The sequence below is a fragment of the Erpetoichthys calabaricus genome, chromosome 3 (assembly GCF_900747795.2).
Source record: "Erpetoichthys calabaricus chromosome 3, fErpCal1.3, whole genome shotgun sequence".
Lineage (NCBI taxonomy): Eukaryota > Metazoa > Chordata > Cladistia > Polypteriformes > Polypteridae > Erpetoichthys > Erpetoichthys calabaricus.
In genome coordinates, this window is record NC_041396.2 from 49171783 (window position 1) to 49197820 (window position 26038).

Consider the following 26038-nt stretch of genomic DNA (forward strand, 5'->3'; position numbering starts at 1 on the left):
AAAAAATAATGAAACATTGTCACACACGTGTGCATGGGAGGCAGCTAAAGGGCTTGAGTGATGGCAGTTCTGAGGCATGCCGGGATGTAGCAGAGTGCACTGACTCTTTTTCTCTCTTTCCTGTAGACCATTCCCGGGAGATTCCATCTGGCTCTCTAGATGTCACTTCCGGGACCGAGCCAATGGAAAGAGACCTTACCGGCTACGGCCCCTGTGATGTCATGTCCGGGCTTGAACCAATGGCTAAAGAACATGGGCCCGATCCTTATGACCTCACTTCCTGTCTTCCCCTTTAAAAGCCTGCCCCTTTTCCCTATTTCCTCAGTCTTGTCTTGGACTCTGTTGTGAGCACATCAGTGCTGTTTTCAAAAAGAACACAATTTTGCAGCCAGGAGAACAAATTATATGGATGGCTGCCCCAAACCTTTATCTGAGTATGTCTCGTTATTGTGACAACATATAAATAGCAGGTAAATATAAAGCAACAACATAATCAAAGGAAGGAAAACACTGTCTGCCACTGAGCCCTAGCTATACAAATTTTGAAGCCTATCTATAAGATGGGTTGACTTGTTAATTTAGCCACCATCTATTAATCTTTCATGCAAGTATTCACTCATGAAAACTCTGGTCTCACCGCTTTCCTTCCAGTTGAGCCATTGTCCCAACTTGTTTACTGACTCCAAGCTTAAATGGCTTCCGGACAAGGGAAACTTCATAACCTAATCTATGCATACTTTCTGCCTTGCACCCTATGGAATTTACAAAGGTTCAGATCCAAATAGATTAAGAGGGTTTTAGATTGCTATTTCATGTTATAAAATGAAATCATTTATAAAAATCACTCGATGTTGTCAAAGTGAAGTATAAATTATACATAATATACACATATGCTATTTGAAGAGCTGGGTGGGGGTGCATCCAATTTTCTTGTTAAGTACCTCAAAATGTTTAAGCAGCTCAGTTATTGTCTCTTAACTGGTGTATTTGTAAAAAGGTGCTATAGTGGTTAGTATTATTTCTTCATAGACACAGAAACCCAAGTTTCGATTTCTGGGCCTTGTCATGCTCTTTGTGGAATTTTGATATTGTCCATAGGTCACCAAAGGTTCCTTCAAAGTACTATGGTTTCCTTACACACCCTAATCTCTTATTTATTAAGTTAATTGGTGTCTCTAAACCTAGTATAACTGAATGTGAGGGTGTTGCCTGTTATGGACAGATGTTCTCTTCAAAGTGAGCTCTTGTTTTGTGATTAATGCTACTGGGAAAGGCTCTTGAACCCCATAACTCTGTAAATGAAAGAATAACATGGCTTTTTTCCCCAGGTACTCCAACTGGTTTTCTTGCATCCATATGACCTAGACAACAGGTGGACTGGTGACTCTAAATTCGTCCTGTGGGGGTATTTGCCTGAGCACACCTAGTTATGGATTGGCACCCTTGTTTGGTTCCTACCTTGCACCTAAATCTGCTGGGTTAGATTCCAGGCTTGATAAATATTATGTAGGCTATGGTTTGAATTTTTATTTCATTTTTTGTTTAAATTGCATGTATGAGCAAATGTGAATTGCATTTCTGAGACCTTCTAAATTTTCTCATGAATTTTTCATGTTACATTTTGAGCACCAGGTCATGTCAGAGAAATTTTCTGTAACTTAACATCAACAAAACAAAGGAAGTGCTTATTAACTTTCTCCATACATTCAATTACTATTTAGGGAGTGGATGTAAAGGTGGTGTATTGCTAAAAGTACTTGGGGATCCACATAAATGACAGGCTAAACTATATAAGAAAGGGCTGAGCCTGTCATTGATGAGCTTTGGGTGAGGGCTGAATTTTGGTTTTGTTAAGTCTGATTTGATTATATGGATTGTTATTTGCTTTTAATTAAAATTAAAGGAAAAAAGAAAAGGCTAAGTAGACTTTTTTTCCTCTTAGACTGCATTCCTTTAGTTTGGGTAGAGAAATCCTTTACATATTCTACAACTCTGTGAAACTAGTGTTATTTTTTACACTGTGGTGTACCGGGCCAGTAACATCACTTCAAGAGAGGTCCACTGATTCGACAGGCTAATTAAAAGGCAGAGGAGTGGCAGTAGTAGCAGAGGAGTGAATAAATGTAGACAAAACTGAGTTCCATTATTTTACATTTACTTATTTGGCTGACACCTTTATCCAAGGCAACATACAACATTTATGATGCCATTTGTTACACTTCTTTTGGTTTTCCAGTTAGAACACAAGCAGGTCAAGAGACTTGCTCATGGTCACACAGTGTCAGCAGCAGGATTTGAACCTCAAACTGCAGGGTTTGAAGTCCAGACCCTTAACTACTACACCACAGTGCTTGCACTGCCATTATGAACAATGCTACATATCCTTTTTCTGACACCCTGACATTAAGGACTTTCGAGTGATTCAGCAGATGTGTGTTAAGAAACACTTCTGGGACCACGTTATACCAAGTCACAACTTTTCTTTCTTGTTAGTTTTCTGGCTTTTAAGCCATTCTGGTGTATTTGAGAGGTGTTTGTTGTTTGAAATATAATATTATTATATTTTTTATTTATTGTGATTATCCAAAAAGACATATTTCCTCCTGGGGAGAAATAAAGTTCTATCTGTCTATCTTCGATACAAGGTACTGTATATTGTGTAATGGGAAATATCACTACTTGCATTTAACTTGCGTTACTATTATGCTTATGTATGTGCTTTGTATATTTTGATAAAAGTTAAAACAAAATAAGTAGGCACCGTTAATAGTCTCATTACCCGATCTACCAATTGCAGTAACACTGGCGAATAATTAAGGAGAAAAAAACTTTTCACCGGGTTTGTTAAAAATGAAAGTTTAACGAGAAGCCGCTAGGTGGCGCATTTGAACACATCTGTTTTGGATTCAACGTCAATTAGAAAGAAGAAGGATGCACTCATCCGATTCCAGTAGAAACGGTCACTCACAGCTGGGGTAAGAAAACCTCACGTCTCGTGCGCCCGCCGTTTTAGCTATTCATATGTCTGTCTGTCATGTATCTGCGGGATAACGTTTATTTATATCAAGCCAGTCAAAGAACGAAATTATTTGATGCCAGTTGTTCTTTTTTAATCTCGTCCCCGATTCCGTTATACTAACACTAACCACATACAAGCTTGTTAACTTTCAGATGACATTATCAAGCTGCGCCTTCTTATTCTCCTTCAAAATTCATAAGTGCCACGGGCCGCTGCGTATCTTTCACTTTAACTTACAACCCTGGAGATGCTTGGCTGGGTAAAGCTGCAATTGCCTCAAAAACAGACAAGAATCCGGAAGCAATTAATAATTGCAAGAGGTCGTCAAGTTGTTCGTGCCATTTTTTGTGTTAAGTGGCAAAATGCCCACAGCAAAGCAACGTACTGTCTGTCTCCAAGACGATTAAGCCGTGCATCGCGGATGCTCGGTGTGCTCGAGGCCGTGGGAAAGAAGGCGGGACCAGGAAGCGGGATGACAGACAAGTAGTGCCTTAGCCGGTCTTGTATGGCTGTATGGAGCGACAATTGATTCCCATTTTCATTAAGGAGACATTTTTGGCATATAGTATTTCGGATAAATTGATTTGTGTCATTAGATGGACAACTACTTCATACAACGTGTGTTTTCAAAGATCGACAGGTAATGGACCAATAGCTTGGGTTATGGGTTACAGTAACCGCTGTGCTCGGAGGTGTTGCTCTCATTTTCCTTAATTTTCCTTACACCACGTCCGTTTGAAAGATTCGCGAAATTTCTAATCAATTTAGGAACAGGAAAATAAGTCACAAGACGGACACATCACTACGCTTGTTTTCTGGTTGCAAAAAATAAATGGAAAAATTATAATTTCCAGAAACCTTTTTATTAACTTAATTATGTAGAAATTGTATAGTGCAATTCGAGGGAGTACCGAGCCTGACGGCTGTGAATCTAAATCTGGAAATCAGCGGCCACAATTTTATCCGGCTGCAAAGACTTTTCGTGGGGGCGTGTCCATCACGTGATTAGAAGAATAGGTGCCGCCTCTTCGTTCCGGATTTGCTGAAAGGTGCTGTCAACTGTGACGCCATAGATGTTTAAAATTTGCTTTCTTTCTCTTTAAAATATTGTAATTTTCTAATCTTTCTGTTCTTGTCCACAGAGATTTCAAAATTTGGACTTAAACGAACTGAACGTGGCAATGTGCATTGCATTACGTTATTCACATTCAATAGCTATTACAATACAGTTCAGTACTTTATATTTTCCTTTTAACCTTTAGTTTTGTGTAAACGAGTAAAAGTGCTAACCTAGTGTGTTTATTCTGTCTTTCAATCACCGGTACTGGAGACCTAGTCTTAACTGAGAGATTGTGTTTGCTGAACCATCATACTGTATTCTGTATATGTATGTGTATATGTATGACAAGAAGAACACCAAGAAAAATTATTTTCTCTGGCTGATCCAGCATTACACAGTCAAGTGATCAAAACAAATAGTTGTGACCAGGCCGATGTTTATTATTTAGCATACCATGATAATAACCTGTAATGATAAAATTTCCCATTGGGATTAATAAAGTATCCTATCTATCTATCTATCTATCTATCTATCTATCTATCTATCTATCTATCTATCTATCTATCTATCTATCTAAAGACCTTGGTTCTGTTTCTTTGTCAATTTAACTCTGAAAATAAAAAGAAAATAAAAGTACAGTATTGGACAAAATAATTATTGGATATCTGTTTTACACATCTTCGGTCTGCCTTTATATGCTGTTAATTTTATTTCTAGGGAAGTGAAAGTTGACATTATAGCAGTGAATTTAAAAAAAAGATTTATATATAAAGAAATACATACACGCACACAGTACTGATATGTAAATTGTACATTTATTTCAATTCTGTACATACAGTAAATTAGTTATTAACACTTTTTAATAAAAAGAAATCCAAATTTAAAGGAGGAAAAAAGTGTTGAATTATTTGGTGGTACTTATTTTTTGTGTTATTAGGAAAATGGTAAATGATCCAGTTACATCTTGGACAAGGATGAAATCTAAAAGCAAATGCAGGAAAACAATTCAACCTGTTTATCAGTCAGGTAAAATCTTTTATATAATACAGAGAGTTTGTTTTGCATTATCATAACTATAACACTGTAATTTAATTATAGGGTAATATTACTGAAAGTAAATCTGAGGAAAAATAACTTGCATGCAAAATAGTGAAACTACTGGTGTACTGAGTCATGTATTTGCGATTACCAGGCTGGCTTAACAAGAGTACCTTCACAATGATTAAAAGATATACATTTACTTTTTTACATTTTTTTGTCTGTTTTGTAGTTTTTTGTTCTTTTATACATTTCATTGTTAACTCATGTGTTACTACTGTTTTTTATATTTCTTATAATTAAAATGTAACAATTTCAGTGTTACTTGTACTTTGGGCATTTGGCAGTAAACTAAGCGTTGTTATCAAGTCATATAAAAATAAGATGCATTGACATTTTCTTAAATATTTGCTATTTGGTATTATTGCTTTTATATGGTTTCTTGAATTTTCTTTATCGGAGGAAAATTACATGTAAATTAGTTATATGTAATGACCAGAATGTCATCATAATACCTGTTTTCCTAATTATAGTCCTCTGGAGCTGAGATGAATGTAAAGTTTAAATAGTAATACATGATTAATCAAATAAAAAAATGAAAAAATAATTTGTATATGACAGGAAGTGAAGAAGAGAAGTGGAGCCTTCAGATTCTTCATAAGGGGAGAGTGAGTTGTCCAACGTGTAAAGCAGTTTTTAGGAAAACCGTGGAAGGATTAAAAAAGCATATGGCAAACTGTAAGATGGTAAATAGTTTAATACATATTAATCCTAATGTTACTTTTCCCCATTTTTTCTATCTTCCTATGTATATTATTTGTTTGTTTTATATGTTTATATTTCCTGCCCTGCCACTCTTAAAAATACCAAAGTGGTTCTTCACAGCGATGCCATGGGAGAATCGTTTTAGGTTCCCAATAGAACCAGCCATATGATGGTTCCATGAAAAACTTTTCATTTAGATCCATAACTGGTTCCATAAATAACCATCCATCCTTCCATTATCCAACCCGCTATATCCTAACTACAGGGTCACGGGGGTCTGCTGGTGCCAATCCCAGCCAACACAGGGTGCACACACACACACCAAGCACACACTAGGGACAATTTAGAATCGCCAATGCACCTAACCTGCATGTCTTTGGACTGTGGGAGGAAACTGGAGTACCCGGAGCAGACACGGGGAGAACATGCAAACTCCACGCAGGGAGGACCTGGGAAGTGAACCTGGGTCTCCTAACTGCAAGGCAGCAGCGCTACCCACTGCGCCACCGTGCCGCCCATAAATAACCATGAATAAATTATAACAGATTTTTAACTTTTGCAACGTACAATAACACAGGCTAAATTCTGGTTTTCTTGATCTGTCAGTATCGTGTTAGGCAACCCTCCCTACATTAAAGATTTCTGCTTTGTCCACATATTGGGAACATTTGTAAAGCCCAGAGAACCAGTTTCATATACAAAGAACCTTTCCCAGAATGAAATGTTTTTTGTCAAGCAGTTGTTCTACAAGGAACCACATGACCCAGTAGAGTGCCATTAAAGAACCATCATCTTTAAGAGTATGGAGCTTTTTATGTTTTAGTTCAAAAGAAGTGAAGGTGTAATAGTACAATTTTTGATTTGTCTCTGATTAGTAAAGCAAAATTGCTTTGGTAAATAGTTGAATTTTTATGTAATGCCCTGTGGTGGGCTGGCACCCTGCCCGAGGTTTGTTTCCTGCCTTGTGCCCTGTGTTGGCTGGGATTGGCTCCAGCAGACCCCCGTGACCCTGTAGTTAGGATAGAGTGGGTTGGATAATGGATGGATGGATGTAATGCCAGAAGATAAGGAGATATCTGTCTTACTTGGCTTTCTTTAAACATAGTTCAGTAAACCTGCTTACTGTGTGATGTACAGAAAGGAACAGTAAATCTCTTAATGACTTGCATTGAACCTCTAAAAGTATATCTGGAGCTTTCCTTTATTTGAAAGCAAGAAAGACCTTCTTGATGTGTTAATTGACAACATACTGTATTGTACTCAGTCCTGCTGGAATAGGCTCTGTCAGGTCCTGAATTAGTTTAATTACTCTTAAGAGGATGGACAATCTCTCTCACACACACACACACAAAATGAAGCAGTTTTTTCTTTCATAGATATATAAATACAGTGTGCAGCAGAAATCAGTGCTGTATTTGGAAATTTAGAAATATTTAAATATACAAATCCTCAATTAATTTCTTTTATTTGCCTCTTTTTAAAATTAGGATCTCTTTACTTGCCAGCACTGTGGAAAACAGCTTAAATCTCTCACAGGAATAAAGTACCACATTATGGCTGACCACAATGAATTGGTAAGAATGCTATTTTTGTTTTAACTTTTCTATTTGGTTTGAATGTTAGTAACATTTAATCAAAAAGTAAATATTTTTTCAAGCCAATGCATTTTTTTTATTGAACTCTTACTCAACAACGTGGTTTTGAAAGTAACAAAAAAATAAATAATAGTTAAAGATTAGTTTAATTGTGAGTAATATTTAATGAAAACAAATGTAAGTTGTATGTTTTTAATGTTTTTTAATTGTTTAACAGCCAAATGAAAGAGATATAGACATCTTGGATATTCAAAGTGTAAAAGAAAAACTTAGGAAGGTGTTGAAGCGAATGGGCAAATTAAAATGTACAAAACAGGTATGGATTTGGTGTTTTTACACTTTGATTTACAAAGAGAAAAATGAGATGTCAGAAACCTTTTTGAAAAGCCAAACAATTCAATAAAAAGTAAGCTTTGAGAGCATTTCTGAACAGCATAAATTACTGTGAAGATAAGAACATTTTTTGTTTTGCTAAGTTATTCCTTAATTTATATTTAATTATTTTCATGGGGAAACTACAAAAATTTTAACAGTAACCAAAAATAGAGGCGTTATAATGCTTTATAGCTTCATAATGCACACCGAAAATTTCAAGCTGATGAAGGATATATAAAGCTTCCTTATCTTAGCAGTAAGTTTATTTACTTTGCTGATATTAAAACTTTTATTATTATTTTTTTTTATCTGTGATAGTGCTTTTGTGATGTTTGTTAATATGTATGTCAATCGAAGTTATTATTTGCTGTTCATTACTAGCTGAGACTTAAGTTTGTAAATTTTCAGCATCTACACTCTATTCTGTGTATAGTCATTTCCAGTCCTGAGCTGCCACTGAGCTGAGCTGTTTCACTTTTTGGGCTAATTTGTGTCTTTCATTTAACTGTGGTATTAATTGACTAGTTTTTGCACTTCTCAAATTAAACGTCATTGTATGTGTTTTACTTTCCTAGCAATATTTGTAAGTAGATGATTAATCAATATTAAATAGGCAGGCAGAACTATTACTTTTTATGATATGATGATAACTACAGCATGTCCTTATTGTTAAAACTGATAAATTCTACATTCTCCAAACAAATACAGGGCAACAAGTAGTCTAAGTAAGTAAAGACTTAAGTCCAAAGCTAAAATTGTTTGGTAAATACGACATTGGTTGAAACTAAAGTCTGTGGCCCTCTGGAAATTGAGTATACCTGATGTTGGAAGTGCAGAAACTAGTTAAGGATAAATTAATCTAAAATTGAATAAAATTAATAAAATAAATAATCCTAAAAGACACAAACCAGACTTCTAGTGGTTACAGTCAAGGTCCTGTAGACTCTATAGCTCTCCAGTTCCTGAGCTGAACACCATAATGCTATAGAGTACATTTAGCCTTTTTTTTTCTGATTTAAATAATTCATATGTTGAAAACAATTTCATTCTCAACACGTAGTTCAGAATTTAGTCATGAGAGCGGGGGGACGTCTGACACAGGAATAGGACTGTCTTAATTCCTTAATCTCTTAATAAATGATGCTTTTTGGCAAAATTCATGATTGGGAATCTGGTAATATGCAGTAAATTATTTTTGAAGGTACTTATTCATTAAACTATATATAATTTCAAGTAACATACTTCTCAAGATGTAACTTGGAATGTTTCCTTCTTCACACAAAGGATGTTCAAAACAGATAAAACACAAGTAAATATAGGCAGCTCTCTTTGTATTTGAAATCCATAATTTCTTGTTTACTGTAGGAGTGGCACTATACCCAAAATTTATACTGTTATTTATATGATATATATGGCTCCCTTAAAATAATATCAAGTCAGTCTCAAATTTTTTATTCTCAAAATTAAGTATCTCAAGAGGAAGAATTGTCAATTTTTTACAAGGTAAATGTGACACTGGTGCTGCCACAAGTAGTTTTTATTTTTTATTAATTTATTAATTTTAGACCAATTTATCTGATTACTTTTAGTTAAATCTCACCAGAATTAAGTACAGTGTACTTTTTTTTGCTTTGAATATTAGAGTTGTACAGCCAGCTTTACCAGTATAATGGGTTACATGTACCACATAAAGAAATGTGGTAAGAAAGCATCAGAGCTTGAAAATCTAATGATGAATTGCAAATACTGTGGAAAAGCATACAAGTCTAAAGCAGGATTGGAATATCACATGAAGTCAGAGCATGGTCCAGTAAGTTACATTTCTTTCTGTTTTTTGCAAGATGTTCTAATACCAGAAACTGTCATTTTAGTCCACTTTTCCTTCTACCATACCATACCTGTAATTCTTCTTCTTCTTTCGGCTGCTCCTGTTAGAGGTCGCCACAGCGGATCATCTTCTTCCATATCTTTCTGTCCTCTGCATCTTGCTCTGTTATACCCATCACCTGCATGTCCTCTCTTACCACATCCATAAACCACCATGCCATACCTGTACAATCAGTATAAATGTGCCAGACTGACATTTCTTATATCAGTCAGTCAGTATTTAATATTTATTTCACCACCTGTCAGATCTACGTATAACTATCATAAAGTGTTTAATGAAACAAACAGGACATACATTTGTACATGTTTTTGTATTATGCCTGTTCCTTCTTTAGGATAATCCAAAACAATTTAACCAATCTTTAGCTCTAGGTAATGTTTAATCTTTTTTTAAACTGCATCTCTTTAATTTGATCTATTTTATATTTTCCTTTCTTCTATAAATTTTAATAGTGTCATTAGTCATTTTTTGTGTTTGAAAATTAACATACTGTGATTTTAATTATTTTATTTGTTCAGTACCTATCATTAACCAAACATCCTAGATAGCCACTGTGACACAATCATATTGTCTAACATGCAATATTAAAAATCCAAACAAATGAGAGTTATCAAGGAATAAACAGTACGAAAGTATAGCTGATAGCTTGTTAGAACATTAAACATACATTACGAGTATATCTGTGTCATACTTTATGGAATAAAACAATGTACATGCTTTTAAGAAATATGTGCCTTTCTATTCATTATAGAAACACTTAAGGTTATTATTTCAGTCATAGTTTTGGAGGTATATTATCTTTTCTGGCTTCTTTAAAGGTAGAAAGCATTAACAGAGCTTCTTGTAATTTAGCAAAAATCCTTTTATCAAATTCTGCCTGATAGCTGTTTAGACCTGCAGCTTTACTGCTGCATAAGGAATTAATAGCAACTTGAATTTGTCAAAAAAAAAAAAAAAAAATTGGGAGTAAATTAATAAATACACAATAACGAATGTGTAAACTAATAGAATAAAATGCTATTGTATTGTGAAAGTAAATGCATTAGTATTGAAAGTAATTCAGTGTCATAAGTATTTTTTGAATATTACTGTAGCAATGACCAGTATGCAAGATCACCTACAGCTGAGGTCTGCATAAAAGACTGGCATTTGCAAGCAATTCAATTTACTTACTACAAGAAACATTGGGCAAGTAATTTATGTCATTCTTATTGTGAATATGGAGAAAAATAATGAGATGTTTAAGCTGCAGATAGATAAGAAGGATGTTCAGAACAATATTGCAAAAATATAGTTACAACTAAAGTCACTGTACATACAGAAATAAGTATGTGTGCATATATATGTATATGTATATAATATAGCAATATTATAATATACAGTAGACAGTATTGGATTTACTATTCAGTCCTACTTGAATATGACACTTTCTGCCACTTAGGGACTTGTCTATACACTACATACAGTACAGTACTCCTGTCTGTCTGGTGGGGCAGGTAACCTGCTTGCCTACTTTAATGAAATTAATGTAATCAACTCAAATATCCAGGTTAGTTTTCCTCTTAATGACTTCCTCTTTTTTCAAAACTTATTTATATCTGTACATGAAATTACTTCCAGGATATGTAGTTTTCCTGTATTATCTGAAGGCTCCCATGATATATTATCCTCCACTAGTCCTAGAGTATACTGACAACCTGAAGTTTGATTAAAGATTCAGGCATCCATTAGAGCTAGTTTGGTTACTGCGACATGTGATTCCTTAAATTTGACTCTTCTGCTGTTATATCTGTTATATCAGAGGAGAAGGAAATAGAGGTTCAAATCTCAGTTGAATTTCTCCAATTAAGGTTCCTTCTAAAATCTACATTATAAGAGCTAAAGCCTTTTCATCAGTCTTTTCTTACTCATGCAGGCATCTTCAGAACACCTCTCACATATGTGACTAAACATGACAGAAAGTCCCAATCCTGGTCAAAAGAAATCAATTTTAATAACGTTGTTTCTAAAATCAATATGGTAGTATGAATAAATATTTTTTACAGACACCAGAAAGCAGTGAAGAGGATGCTGAGAAGAATGAGATGGATTCAGTAGAGGCATGGACAGCAAGTGGCAGGGTAAAGAGGCGGTCAGCTCAGCTGGCAATATACCATCTGCAAGAGATTGCCATTGAGGAGCTATCTAGAGAGTGGCCCAAAAGAAAAGTGCAACAGGATCTGGTTCCTGATGACAAAAAGGTTGTAGCCTTTAAACTCTAGTGCAAAATAAAACAAGATGTTGTTTACATCAGTGTTTTACTTATTGAAAGGTAAACTGAAGAAAATTGCTATGTTGTGCATATACTAAGAAAAAAATAGCAAAAATGCTGTTGACTCACAAATCAAGGGACTTGTGTTTGTTTCTTTACTTAGTCATTGTCTGTGTGAAAGTTCCCTATTCTCCTCGTGTCTACATGAATTATCTGCAAGTATTACTTCTTCCTACCTCTAAAAGACATTTTTGTATGGTTAATTGGTTGCATTGTACTTCACCAAAAATTATATCTTTTTCTTGTGCTAAACTGTGCCTGGGTATGTTCTGGCTACCCATGACCTTATAATGGAGATACTAAGTTGAATAAATTGATGAAGGATTTGAATTATGCAGTCTAGGTTTGTTTGAACAGAATTTAATACCTTAAAAAACAGCTTTGCTGATCAAGAATGCTATGTGCAAGTTTAAAACCATGAGTTGGATATCTGGTGGCATGGTAGTTACAGTAGTACTGTAACAGCATGGTCTGCATGGTAGGTACAGTAGTACTGCATAATCATAGCTCCAGTGACGTGGGTTGGATCCGTTGTATTCCCATCCACTCTGTATGTGTAGTTTATACATTCTTTTCCTGTCTGTATGAGTTTAACCTCTACATCTCAGACGTGTAAATCATGAATGTGATTAGTAAAGTGGATCCCAGCTATCACTGAGGTTTTCAACAAAAACACTGGGACAAGTTTGGAAACATATCGAAGGCAGATTTTACAAAAGTATTGGAAAGTTTTTCTTCACGCAAAGAACCACAGACACATGGAATAAATTACCAAGACTTGGTGATTTATTCATGACTTGATGTTATTTTGGAGAATCTAAGTGAATGATAGATAGATAGATAGATAGATAGATAGATAGATACTTTATTAATGGACAAGCTTGTTGGATTGAGTGGCCTGTTCTAATCAAAATTGTTGTAATGTTCTAATATACATAACGTAACATTCTCAAACCTGCTTAATCCAGAGCTGGATTATTTCCAAGTGTGAATGAGCATAGGTTTGTGTCCTGTAATAAACTGTTTCCTTGTCCAGGATTCATTGCTACTTCTAATGCTTTTGCCAGGATAAGGTATAGCTTCATGCAATCTTTTATTTAGTTGGAAAACAGAAGAATATATCAATATATAGATAATTTTTTTTTCATTATTGTGAAGGAAAATGGTATGTTTTTTGTGCATAGTATTTAATAACAGTGGGCTCATCAACTATACTCTGTCTTTCCTCAGTTAAAGTATGCAAGACCTGGACTACCAACATTTAAACAAGATATGTTGGAAAAATGGAAAAACAAAATAAAAGTGGAAGGAAAAGTGCAATGTCCAAACCAGGTATACATATACTTTCGCTAACTTAAAATTCAAATTAATTTTAGATTTTTTAATGTAGTAATTTTGCAGCCCTGGATCATATCAAACAAGAAACAGTGGACATTTCAGTCTTAGCAGAATACTCATGCTTTAACTAGACTAAGACAGACACCTATTTGTTCTCAGCATAGAATTTTTTGTCCCTTTACTGAGAGCCTTGAGGTACAAGAGCAAGCACCAGGTGTACAGTCCTAAGGTTTCCACACAGTAAAATAAGAGAAAGATACTGGAGGTGAGATAAGGAGTGCTTGCTAAAGGTGGCATTAGCTACTCCATGGGGTAAGCAGGTATCTAAATCCCATGTAGTCAGACCTTGAGGGGAAATAATTTATTTTATTTGTATATTTTGTACTTTGTGTTACTCCTTGTGTTGTTCATCCCAATGATTTTATTTTTTATAATAACAACACCTTTTTCTGCTTCTTGAGGTTATACAGATTTAAGGAAAGCTTGATAGCATCCTTATTGTTCTGAATAATCACTATATTGTAAAAGGTTGTTCATAATTTAAAGTTGGAACCTGGATGTCTGCACCCATGGCTGCCCTGCTGTGTGGTCTTTAAACATTCAACTTAATTAAGTGAATATAATAAAGTGGATACGATTTAATAGTATTAGACCAGCAACTGATGCTACTACTTATGCTATCTGAAAGAAATCAATTTATTTTATTGGATCTTAACTTTCAATCATTTGATATTTTTGTTTATTATAGTACAGTGTGAAGAGAGACTCCTTAAATGTAGTTGCCAAGCAACAGATAAAAGCAAGATGTACACAGGTGTGCAAACTCTGAACTCCTCATGAGGTTACTATACTTAGCAGCAGAGGCCATTTTGAATTTTTGAAAATAATGCTCTGTTATGAGTCATCATATTTAAAATTCAACAAATATCAAATTATTCCCATTTTGTTAGGTATAAAATAAGACCAGCTGAAAATATATACTTGAGGAATTTCCTATAAATTACACCTGGCATTGGCAACCCCAACATTCAGTTTTTATTTAAATATTACAAAGGAACATGTTATCATTGTATTATGGGTTATAGATTTTTGCTGTAGATGAATCGGCTTTTAAATAATGGCATCTACACAATTTTACATTCTAAATAGCTACACCATATAGTTAAACGATAGTAGATACCTGACCATCGCACCTACTGTATGTTAACTTGTTGAACATCCATCCATCCATTTTCCAACCCGCTGAATCCGAACACAGGGTCATGGGGGTCTGCTGGAGCCAAACCCAGCCAACACAGGGCACAAGGCAGGAACCAATCCTGGGCAGGGTGCCAACCCACCACAGGACACACACAAACACACCCACACACCAAGCACACACTAGGGCCAATTTAGAATCACCAATCCACCTAACCTGCATGTCTTTGGACTGTGAGAGGAAACCGGAGCACCCGGAGGAAACCCACGCAGACACAGGGAGAACATGCAAACTCCACGCAGGGAGGACCCAGGAAGCGAACCCAGGTCCCCAGGTCACCCAACTGCGAGGCAGCAGCGCTACCCACTGCGCCACCGTGCCGCCCGCCTTGTTGAACATCCCATTCTAAAACCATTAATGTGGAGTTGGCAAGCCCTTTGCAGCTATAACAGGAACCACTTTTCTGGGAAGGTTTTCCACAAGATTTGGAGTTGAGGGGTGAAAAATGCAGATATTTCAGCAATATTAATAACACTCCCCAAATTACACTTTACTTTTATTGTAATTATTGCTAAGGGTCTTGTTTTAGGTTCTCTCCTCTCCAGTATGTTTCCATCTCTACAGTCTCTAGATTTTTACTTAGATCTAATTTCTTTCTCCTGTAAAATATGTCCATTACTATTATTTTTGATTCTTGGTGTTACTTATTATCTCCTGTGACTAAGCTTCTAATGGTAGAAGGAATACCTAACCTATTAAATATTTTTGCCATCATTTTTATTTAAGTTATGATCTTTCTCATTTTTGTCAGAGCCGTCACTCTGTTTTCTTGATGTTGATTTTCAAACTATAGTTGGTCTCCTTTCTCAGTTGGTATTGCCAACGTAGTGTTATAGACTGTCTCTAGTAATGTAATGCCTTTTCTACAAGAGTTTAAAAAATGTACATGGCTTACATTCAATATTTTCTATTTTATTTGGTTTTTATCTAGTTCTAGGTTTTTCTTTCTATCAGCGGGTGGGGTCCTTCATTTTCTGGATACCTGTCTTCATTAAGGCTTGTTGATTTGTCCACTTTACTTTAAAATTCCTGAGTTTGTTTTTACAGCATGCTTTTTACTTCTCTGCCACTTTAGTTACCATCATGCCTTTAATTTTCTCAAGCCACTTCATCTTCTTTTATGCCTCAGTTGCTTCACATATAAATATTTTCTATACTTTTTGCCATCTTCAGTTGATAGTTTGTTTTTTTTTTTTTCGTTCAGTCCTCCTCCTTTTTGTTTCCCAGTACTTGTTTCATTTCACTTGAGTACTTTAATACACTTAATTTTCATTTTCATATGTATAAATTGTGGTCTGTTTCTGAACTTGAGCTCACATATGTTTCATGCTAATTTTATACGAACACTTATATACAGATAAGCTGGTATCTTCATTCATCTTCACACTTTTAATATGAAAGTTTGTGAATTCTGTTTATTTTAGTTTTTTTCTCTTTTTAAATAATATTCTGTTACTTTTATCAAATATATTTTTGTAGTCTTCGAATTATGCTGATTCTAGTTATACTTTCTTTTTGTAGTTTCATTTTGTTTTTTGGGGGGTGATACTTCTATTTTATTGTATTTTTTTATTATTATTATTTTGTGATGCCAAATTGTTTTTTGGTGGATGCCAGCATTTTGTGACTCTTTTGCCTAGAACTGGTTGTTCATTGACATGACTGCAATTCCTAGAAGTCATGACAATTAAAATCATTAGTGTGGGTGCTGTTTAAAAAAACATTGAGGATCAGATATAATCCAAAATTGTAGATAACAAAACAAAACTTTTCTTGAGTGCTTCTTTGTAGATGCTTTGGTTAACAGACTTTCCAACTAAGTTTTTGAGACTTAGATTTTAAGTTACATGTTATGTTTAGTCACAAGATTATCTATCTGGTCTTGGCCCAAGATAGTCTCCTACTTACACTATTGCAGGGAGAAAGTATATACTGTATCTCCCTTTACTATATTCCTTTTCTGGGAATCTAACTATTACTCTCTACAACTACCTTCCATTTATATTGTATATGTAAGTAACTTGTTTATTGATGCGTTCCATTGTACCATGAATAATTCCAGTTTAGCTAACCTCATCTTTTGCACTTCTAGGTATGGCAAAATGCACCTCTCAGTAATATTTTTTTTTCCGATGTCATTGTTCGTTCTCAATTTTCAGGGATTTTTGTGATTAATGATCATGATGGTCCTGTTTTCACCACTGCTAAATTAGTTTTCTTTTCTTGTCCAGTCAACTTTTATATTGAGGTGGAGGGATCTGAATGAATGATAAAAATATAGCAAATGTGAGATTAAATTAGATTTATTTTATTAATATATTATTAATGTATTAATAACACTTACTGATTTTATTATTATTATTGTAAATGTAAAATCTCCAAGATCTCCTTAACGGTGGTGTTAAGAGGGTAATTGCAGTAAACATTTGTAATAAATTCTAATTATTAGTGCACTGTACCTACTATCATACTCAGTTTACATAGAATCCATCCATCCATTTTCCAACCCGCTGAATCCGAACACAGGGTCACGGGGGTCCGCTGGAGCAAATCCCAGCCAACACCGGGCACAAGGCAGGGAACCAATCCTGGGCAGGGTGCCAACCCACCGCAGGACACACACAAACACACCAAGCACACACTAGGGCCAATTTAGAATCGCCAATCCACCTAACCTGCATGTCTTTGGACTGTGGGAGGAAACCCACGCAGACACGGGGAGAACATGCAAACTCCACGCAGGGAGGACCCAGGAAGCGAACCCAGGTCCCCAGATCTCCCAACTGCGAGGCAGCAGCGCTACCCACTGCGCCACCGTGCCGCGTTTACATAGAATCTGATTAGGAATTCACTCTATTAATGCACAGTAAAATATATGAATTTGTCAAATGTCAAATAGGTAGCATCTCTTTGAAAAAAAATCTGTTTGCTTAAAGAAATGTGCACAAATTTTCCAAATATAAATATTAAAAATTATCAAACAATAATTTTGAGTTCTTCATAACTTGTGCCTTCTTTTCATTAAAATAATTGACCATGCCTGATGTTGTTCTTATTTTTGTTTTTCGAATGTCAATGAGTGCTACACTTTACATTAATCTGTTGTTTGTTTTAGTGGATTTTTGTTAAAAGCATTTTAGGCTATTATTAATTTTCATGGGTTATGGTTAATTATAATTCCTCAGGCACATGGCTATCTTCTATGTGGACACCACAGAAGTTAATACAGTCACACACATGACTCTCTATCATCATTGTATACGTTACTGCTTTTATTTTTAGAATACAGTACATTTTAATATTGCAATTTATAAATATAATATAAAATACTGAATATAAGGAGACAAAGCACATGGCACTATTTGTTGGTCATACTGACAGAAAGGAACTTAAAGATGTATTTTTTTATATATGTGTATTTAATTGAATGGTTAAGTTAAGCATGCAAGTGTGTTTTTGTTTTTATTTTTCCTTAAAGGGATGTATTTCTGTTTACACTAGTATTTCTGGGTTGAAAGCTCACCTTTGCCTGTGTTCTAAGGTAAGTGATTTTCTGTTTCTCCTTAAAGTGAGGCTTATATACATCTTCCACAATTATTAAAGAATATACCATATGTAAACACACCTTGTTCAGTTTTAAAGAATATGTAATAATTCATTGCAACATCCTCTAATGTTTCACTATAAAAATTACTGTTTTAAAGAGATACCTTACTTATCTTAAAGGATGTGTGCCTTAAATGGAGTTAACAGGTCATTTGGCACTCCTCTGTGAGTTGTTGCTCAAGTTGTTTCTTCCTTTTAGGTCTCATTCACCTTCCTTAATTCTACTGCAATGTTTAAACACTTAATTAGACTTCACAACTGATGGATTTGCAGCTTCATGGTTTAAAAAGTCTTGGGTATTTACTGACAACATGACTGATTTCTTAGGGTGTTAAAAGCTATATAGAGAGATTGTGTGCATTTTTCAGTTTCCCAGAGATGGAACATTCTGTTAAGAATTATGGCTATATTTTGTTTTTATTGTTTATTTAATTTCATTTGAACAGTGTTGGAGACATCAGATGCTCTATAAAAATATTCTCCTTTAAAATTAAGCCTAATATGTTTTAATAAGAAAGTGTGCAATGTGCTAATCTACTAATTATTTCTCCAATATATAGCATATACATGAATTTTATAAATTACCTTGAGCCAAGGTATTGTGGAAACTGGCCCGGACACAGACAGGCGGACACCGATGGTTCACCCAACACACGTTTACAGTATTTACACAGTCCATACAGTATTTACAAGTGCCACACACAACCCCAAAACTCCCCCAAAGTCCTGGCCTCAACAATGCCTTTTCCTCTCATCAGGCCGCCTCCACTCCTCTTAGGTTGTTTTCTCTAGTAAATTATATTAATTATAATATGTGGCATAGTTCAGGATATGTGTACATATTACATAGTGTACATAGCAAAAAAAAAAAGATTTTCTTGCATGTCTCCTCAGAACAGTAACAATTATACAATACCAACAATAGGCACACACACACACACACACACAAAGTATATATACATGAAGTACAACATTGTGTGTATGTGTAAACGTGTGTGTAAAACAATGCACACAGAATTTGTATGTTACAATACTTATATGATTTGAAGTTCAGTAACCTAATTACCTGTGGAATCTAAATCCTTGAATCTGCTGGTGCAAGTGCCAATGGTCTTATACTATTTGTCAGAAGGAAGGAAAACGAAAAGCAACTGTTTATTTTGGCTGAAATCTTTAATAATACTGTTTGCCTTTCTGAAGCAACGTCTGTTAAATATTTTTCCAAAAGAAGGCAGCTGGGTGACAGTAATACTCTGTGTCACCTTCATCACTGCGGCAGTGCTTTACAGTTTCAAATGTGATGCAACCAGTGAGGACAGACTCTACTATAAACTGTAGAGGTCAGTGAGAACAGATAGAGAAATCTGCATTTTCTTCACACATCTGAAGAAATAAAGGCATTATTTAGCCTAATTTAAAATAGATTAAATTTGTTGTGCTCACGTCATTTCATCAGTGACAGTTGCTCCAAGAAATGTAAAGCTGTTCACCCTTTCCAGAGCATCCTCTTGAATGTAAGACGATAGTCCTGGCACCAGGTCACCAGGTAAACCTCCTCTTTGTAAGCTGTCTTCTCATTGTTGGTGATCATCAGGAAATTTAATGATGGAGTTGGAGTTTAGTCTGGCCAAGGAGTACAAAAAGGAGCTTAGCATATTACCCTGTGAAGTGCTTATGCTGAGAGTCCGCATAATTGTTGTGAGGCTCCTAGTCTTCAGTCAGTTGGGAAGTCCAAAATCCAATTGCAGAGCATGCTGCTGTCATAAATTCAGGAGTCTGGTGATCAGCATTGACAGTATAACAGTTTTAAATGCCAAAATGTAGTCAATAAACAAGACTCTGATATTACAGTTTTTATTATCCAGATGTACCAGGATGGAATGGAGTGTAGAGTATATGGCATTCTCTTTGACCTGGTTATAAAGATACACAAACTGGAAAGGACCGTGACTATCTGGAATATTCTGTATAATGTGCCCCATCACTATTTTGTCAATGCAATTTGTAATAGTTGGAGTGATTATGGCTACTCTGTAGTCATTCAGATTTACTTTTATTTCCACAGGGAAAATTGCTGTTGTTTTGAAGAAGGTAGAGATCACATATTTTCTCATTAAAATAATCAAAAATTAACTAAAGGTGTCAGCTAATTGGTTGCTACAGATTTGTAAAACATGCCCTGAAGTTCCATCTGGTGATTAACGGGCCATGAAATCAGCAACTTTAATGGTGACTGGAAAATGCTCATAAAAAAACAAGTTTATGTGAATGCACATGTTATCTTGTAATGGACTAGCTTCCCATCCAAAACCGGTTTATGCCTTACATTCTGTGCTTCCAAGATAGACTCCAGCTCCCCACACCACTGATAATATGCACCACAAACGAACTGTTCATTTACAAGTTTTTTTGTAGTTAAGTGACTGCGACTGAAGAAGGCCTTTTCTTTGTTGACAGCCATATTTCCGCAGGGAAATTAATAACATCCCCATTTCTGTCATTTGCTATTAAAGAAATCTCAATGGCTTGCAGTATATCTTGCTAAGCTGACCATTTCGGTTTTATGAAAAGATGTAAATGGTCACAACTTTTCCAGTTTTTTAGTTCTTTTATGACATTAGTAAACTCACTGCACACCTTGTCAGAAAAAGATAAAGGACCAATAAAGTTACCCTTTTATATTGTAGATCTGATTTTTAGGAAGTGAAAATGGGCAATTAGCTGACTTTCGATCATATGCTCGTCACCCATTGTACACCAGGTATAGAATATTTTGGACACATACTTGAATCTGACTCATATTCTCATGATTGATAATGTGTATCTATATATTATTTGTGGAAATGAAAGATGAGAGTCCTTGGGATTCTGTGTAGTCACAAACTGCAGGGTTTCCCCAACTGTTTAAAAATATAGAAGGAAGAGAAACATTACATGTTTTAATTTTTTCCTGTAACCCTAACTGTAATTGGATGGATTTTACTTTTTTTGCCTTCTACAATAGGGAAATTTTGAAGCTGGGAAATATAAGTGCTTGCTGTGTAAGAAAGAGTTCATCTCAGAAAGTGGAGTGAAGTATCATATCAACTCCGTTCATGCACAAGTAAGCAATGATATAAAGGATTCTCAAGTGAGATTTCAAATTATTTTTGTGACTGATTAAATACCTGTATAATATTTACTTTGTTGTTTTTTTTTTCAGCTAAAATGTTTTACTTATTATTAATAAATTACAGTTATTAAGAATCAATTATTAAAATACTGTAAAAGGATTACAGGGAACTTTATTGGGACCATTGTACTTTATGAAATTGCAGCAACATCATTTTGTTACAGTCATAAAACAAATTTCACACTAACAAGAAAAAAATGTCATGAGAAAAATAAAATAGCTTAATGTGTACCAAACTTATTTCTACTGATCTCACTGGCATTGTCTTACAAATGTTGTTCAGAATCCTCATTTCACTCAGTGTGACTCTCAATATCATTCTTTTCACTACCTGTAAGTGCGGAAGGGGATATGAACTGAGAGGTAGACTGAAAGCTTAATTCAGTTACTTAGCCCCCACATCAGCATCACAATCTAGTATATCCCTTGCAAAACTTGTAGTGCTACACCAAATCTTTGTTTAATATCACAATCATCTCATTTATGAACAATACCCCAATGTACTTGAACTCCTCCACTTAGGATAATTGTTTTTTCCTTAACTGAAGAGAAGAAGCCATTATTTTCCAGGAGGTTACCATGACCTCAGATTTGGATATGCCGATTCTTAGCCCAAAAGCATTACACTCCGCTGCAAACTGTCCAGGATTTTAAGAAGCAATTCATCCCTCAGATTCAGATCAGGTGAGCACATTCATCACACTCCTCCAATTTTCTCTGTCATTCTCTGTTGAGTGCTGAGTGATGAAGGCTTCCTTTAGTACTACAGAGTTGTTAGTTTGGGATCAAATTCAATGTCTCTAAAATATAGGTTCTTAAACTATGAGTCACATGTCTGAATTCAGGTTACGCTTAATAGGAAGGGTCATGTATGGTTTGTAGAGTGTCTTGCAATGTGACACCATGGGAACTTAAAACAAATGGCATTGCTTAGGATGACGTTCAGTGGCAATTCTGGGTCTTGAAGACAGAAAAAAGGCACAATTGGGTCTAAAGAAATTAGAAACGCTGCTTTAAATGGTTAAATACTCCAAATAATTGATTGGTACATTGAAGCAAACAACACTCAAAAATTTCCTCTCTGAGAATTGAAGTTGTATAAAGACGACCCTGTCATCCACCAGAACAAAGTCCAGCTTTATGGCACCAAGCCAGGGGCCTGTGCATAGCCCAACACCTACTAGGGCCTGACCTCTCTTCTGTAGTAGCTACAGTATATCAGAGAGCCTATCCTTGATCAGGAAATATGGTTCCAGAGTCAATACCGTGTGTAGAGTCTGACTATATAAGTAGCCAGTATTTGTCAACCTCCTGCATGAGTTTCAGCTCCTTCCCTGTGAGAAAAGTTCTGTGTTGTGTCCCAAGAGCCTGTTTTTAATTATTTAGGGTAATAATGCATGAATCCATACACTTGATCTTAAATCATTCACATTCTTGGTGCCAATCCATGTGGCAGCTCCGTGTGGGTTTTTCAGACTGAGCTTAAAAGGGCTATGTGGATCACCCATCCACTAGGCACTCACTGACAAATGCAACTCCCTGGTCTGACTCCAGTAGTGAATTCCTAGTTTTCCTGTTCCAGGCAAGATTTCCTTTGGTTTAATCAAATCTGTCAGAAGGGTCATTAATTATTTGATTGTTGTTTGGCAATCCCTCTTAGACCAATTTAACATTTACAACTTTATTAGGAGTACATATCTCCAGACATCATAGTACTACGTATCACTATGGCACACAAGCACCCCCAGACTATCATGTTTTCTATCAGGTTTTCAGTTTTTCTACAGTCACTAAAATCCTAAAAAGAATTATTTAGAACATTATATTAATTCAGAATGAGCATGTTTATGTGATCTATTAGCCATGTTCCATGAAGCGCTGGTTTCTGTGTTGTACTTTTTGATGCCTGTATTGGCTCCATCTCCTTGCTGCACTGTGTTTGACAAATGTAAGTTCAAAAACATGAATAGTTTTACAGTAGTCTGTCTTTTTTGACAACATTTCAGTAAATATCTCTTGAAACATTTTCAAGTGATATTGTTGAAAATGAAAATGTTTCCTTAACTTTCATGTCCTACAACAGTACTTGACAAAGAAAGAGTGGAGAAATGATTCCAACAGGAAAGTCTACTATAAAATGATTCTTATACAAATGTATATGTTAATATCTAAGGTAAGCATGTGCACAGCACTACATCATAGCTTACAGCTTGTGTATATGTTAATACTTTGTTGTAGTCTTATTACATTTGTTATTGTTTCCTTCATAGGACTGGTTTGTCATTACTTCTGAAGCAATGAAAAGTTTAAAAACAGTTACAAAACGAAACCAAAGTGCAGAATACTTGAAGAGAACACGAAAGAAGAAGCCATCTCTAAGACTCAGAATTAAGAACAGACGGCTTTCACAAAGACCTACTGCAGCTTGTTTCATTAGCCTGAAGAGCAGTGAAGACAAACAAACAATTAAACAAAAGAACTGCTATGATTTTCATGACAGTGAAAGTGAAAGCAAAAGCAGCAGCAGCAGCAGCAGCAGTGACTGTGAAACAGATGAGGAAGATGAAAATTAGTGGTTGGGTAGTATAAAAAAAATCTCTTCATAAAAGCAACTGGGATCTCTTGCTTCTTTTTATTTCACCTTATTCAAGATAACGGGACCAGCCAAAAGAAGAAGAAGAAGATTCAAGATAACTAATTGCCAGCTCATTCACCAGTATTTGATAGTGCCGTTATCACTCCCACTGATCTTTCATGTCCATACTTTTGTGATTATAAGATTTACAAATATATTCCTGCTGCATTTCTAGGGACAAATTAAAATCTTTCATTAATATTTTGTGTATGGATGTTTGGCAGCATATAAAATGTGTAGAATTTTAAAGAAAAAACACTAAAACTGGTAATGCTAGTAAAGATATTAAAATTAATTTTAGTAGAAAGAGGGAATATTTAAAATATTTTTTAGAATCAAAGCTATTTTATGAAAGTGGAAAAAATATTGCCAGTGGGAGATCTCACATAGTGTAGGAAGGCATTATGTATTTTATTTGAAAATGTCAAAGTGAAAGAGGAGGAAGTGAAAATGACAAAAGAGAAAGTGTAATTTTTGTCTTAACTGTTGAAATGTGTGTATGATTATGAGCATGGATTTAATGTGTATGTGTGCTTAAAAGTAGTAAAATCATTCTTTTATTTCAATTTTAAAGCAGTACAACTTATTCAGTTAATTCCATTAAATAAAAACTTGCACACGTGAGTAAAACTTGTTCAAAATAATTTAAAAAATTAGTGTGATATGTTTTTGTTGCTTTTTTTGGTATTATTTTCATGAAAACTTAAATATAATTATGCAAATAAATTCAGTCACTTTCCATCGGTAGCCGTGATGATTAATGCAGTAATGACAAGGGAAGAAAATAGTCCATTTTTGTATTTTGAAACCACAGTCCACTATAAGATACAGCATAAAAGGCTGACCGTGCCACATAAACGGTGCCAAAAAAAACACACTAGCTGCAACTTACCCTACTCCTTTGAATTATATTAACTCATCAAAGAACATAATTTTCTTGTCTTTCCAATCCAGTGAAGAAGACATCCCAGACTAAAGACAGTGCAGAGGAAGACACTGCATGGCGTCCTCTCTTGAGAAGATGAAAAATGTTGTGATGATATAAGTAAATTCTTTACGCAGCATCATCAAGCATAACCCCACAGAGTTCCTCTCTGATATGAATGTACTGAAGGCTCATTTCAAGTTACTGCAAAAAGATGTTGCCTCAGTCAGTTTCATACAGCAAGGTGAAGACCTAATTGGCAAAGCTCACAGAGACAGAAGAACATAATCGTCTGGAATAATTCTTCACATCCTGTGATTTATGAAGTATTAAGATTGCTGAAAAGTCCTTTGTGAGGAATTCAAGATGCAAGACTTCTGGTCTGAAAGAAATAGAATCTACTTTTCTTAGGACTTTATTGCTAAAATAACCACTGTCAGAAAAGCAATGAACATTCTGATTAGGTTGGTTAAAGCAATAGGAATCGCCCATTTTTTGGTCATTGTCGTGTGTCTCAAGCTTTCTATTAGTGGTCACTAAAGGAGTTTTTTTACAACGTGTCAGGTGAGGTGAAAAAAGCTCTTGACCAGTTTTGAATTATTTGCCTGGTGCATTACTCCCCTCCTATTGTATTCAACTTGGATCTCTGTTGGGCTTACCTGAGCGTGGCCATGAGTTGGTGATCAGTGCTCATTTGCTTTTTGTTTTATAACCATTTTTTTTTTTGAATGGCTGCAGTGGTGGACCTCTAGAACATAAATGTTTTTGGATGTATAGGGTTTTGTTTAGAATGATGTTTCTTTCCCGAGATATGTTTTTGAGATAATGTATGCCTAGCCAGTGTACACTGCTATATAGATGCTTTTGGCTTTATGGTCTCTTTTTTGCTTTTCCTTTGTTAATAATAATAATAATAATTCATTACATTTATATAGTGCTTTTCTCAGTACTCAAAGCGCTATCCACACAGGGAGGAACCAGGAAGCGAACCCACAATCTTCTACAGTCTCCTTACTGCAAAGCAGCAGCACTACCACTGCGTCACTTTACTGC

The 26038-nt window shown here is 35.2% G+C and overlaps 2 protein-coding genes across 3 annotated transcripts in view; one reads left to right on the forward strand and one right to left on the reverse strand.

The window, feature by feature from the left end:
* Positions 1–26038, reverse strand: part of LOC114649283 (uncharacterized) — a 282139-nt gene that overhangs the window by 35700 nt on the left and 220401 nt on the right. The window lies entirely within an intron of this gene.
* On the forward strand, positions 2890–24732 carry znf512 (zinc finger protein 512). 2 transcript variants are annotated; one of them, XM_028796784.2, is made up of 11 exons: positions 2890–2975; positions 5017–5105; positions 5739–5863; positions 7370–7456; positions 7695–7793; positions 9495–9662; positions 11786–11980; positions 13282–13383; positions 18126–18188; positions 21258–21356; positions 23696–24730. In XM_028796784.2, the coding sequence occupies exons 1-11, from the start codon at positions 2932–2934 to the stop codon at positions 23996–23998; spliced, it is 1374 nt and encodes a 457-aa protein (XP_028652617.2). In that variant the 5' UTR covers positions 2890–2931; the 3' UTR covers positions 23999–24730. The 2 variants fall into 2 exon arrangements, with proteins under 2 accessions (XP_028652617.2, XP_028652618.2); XM_028796785.2 differs by lacking the exon at positions 2890–2975 and adding an exon at positions 3372–3659 and having other exon boundaries at positions 23696–24732.

Excerpts from the sequence above, each read along its gene's own strand:
- znf512 (XM_028796784.2), top strand. The coding sequence starts at position 2,932 with ATGCACTCATCCGATTCCAGTAGAAACGGTCACTCACAGCTGGG. Across the intron at positions 2,976-5,016 it reads AACGGTCACTCACAGCTGGG|GAAAATGGTAAATGATCCAG; the intron begins GTAAGAAAACCT and ends TTGTGTTATTAG. Across the intron at positions 11,981-13,281 it reads TGGTTCCTGATGACAAAAAG|TTAAAGTATGCAAGACCTGG; the intron begins GTTGTAGCCTTT and ends GTCTTTCCTCAG.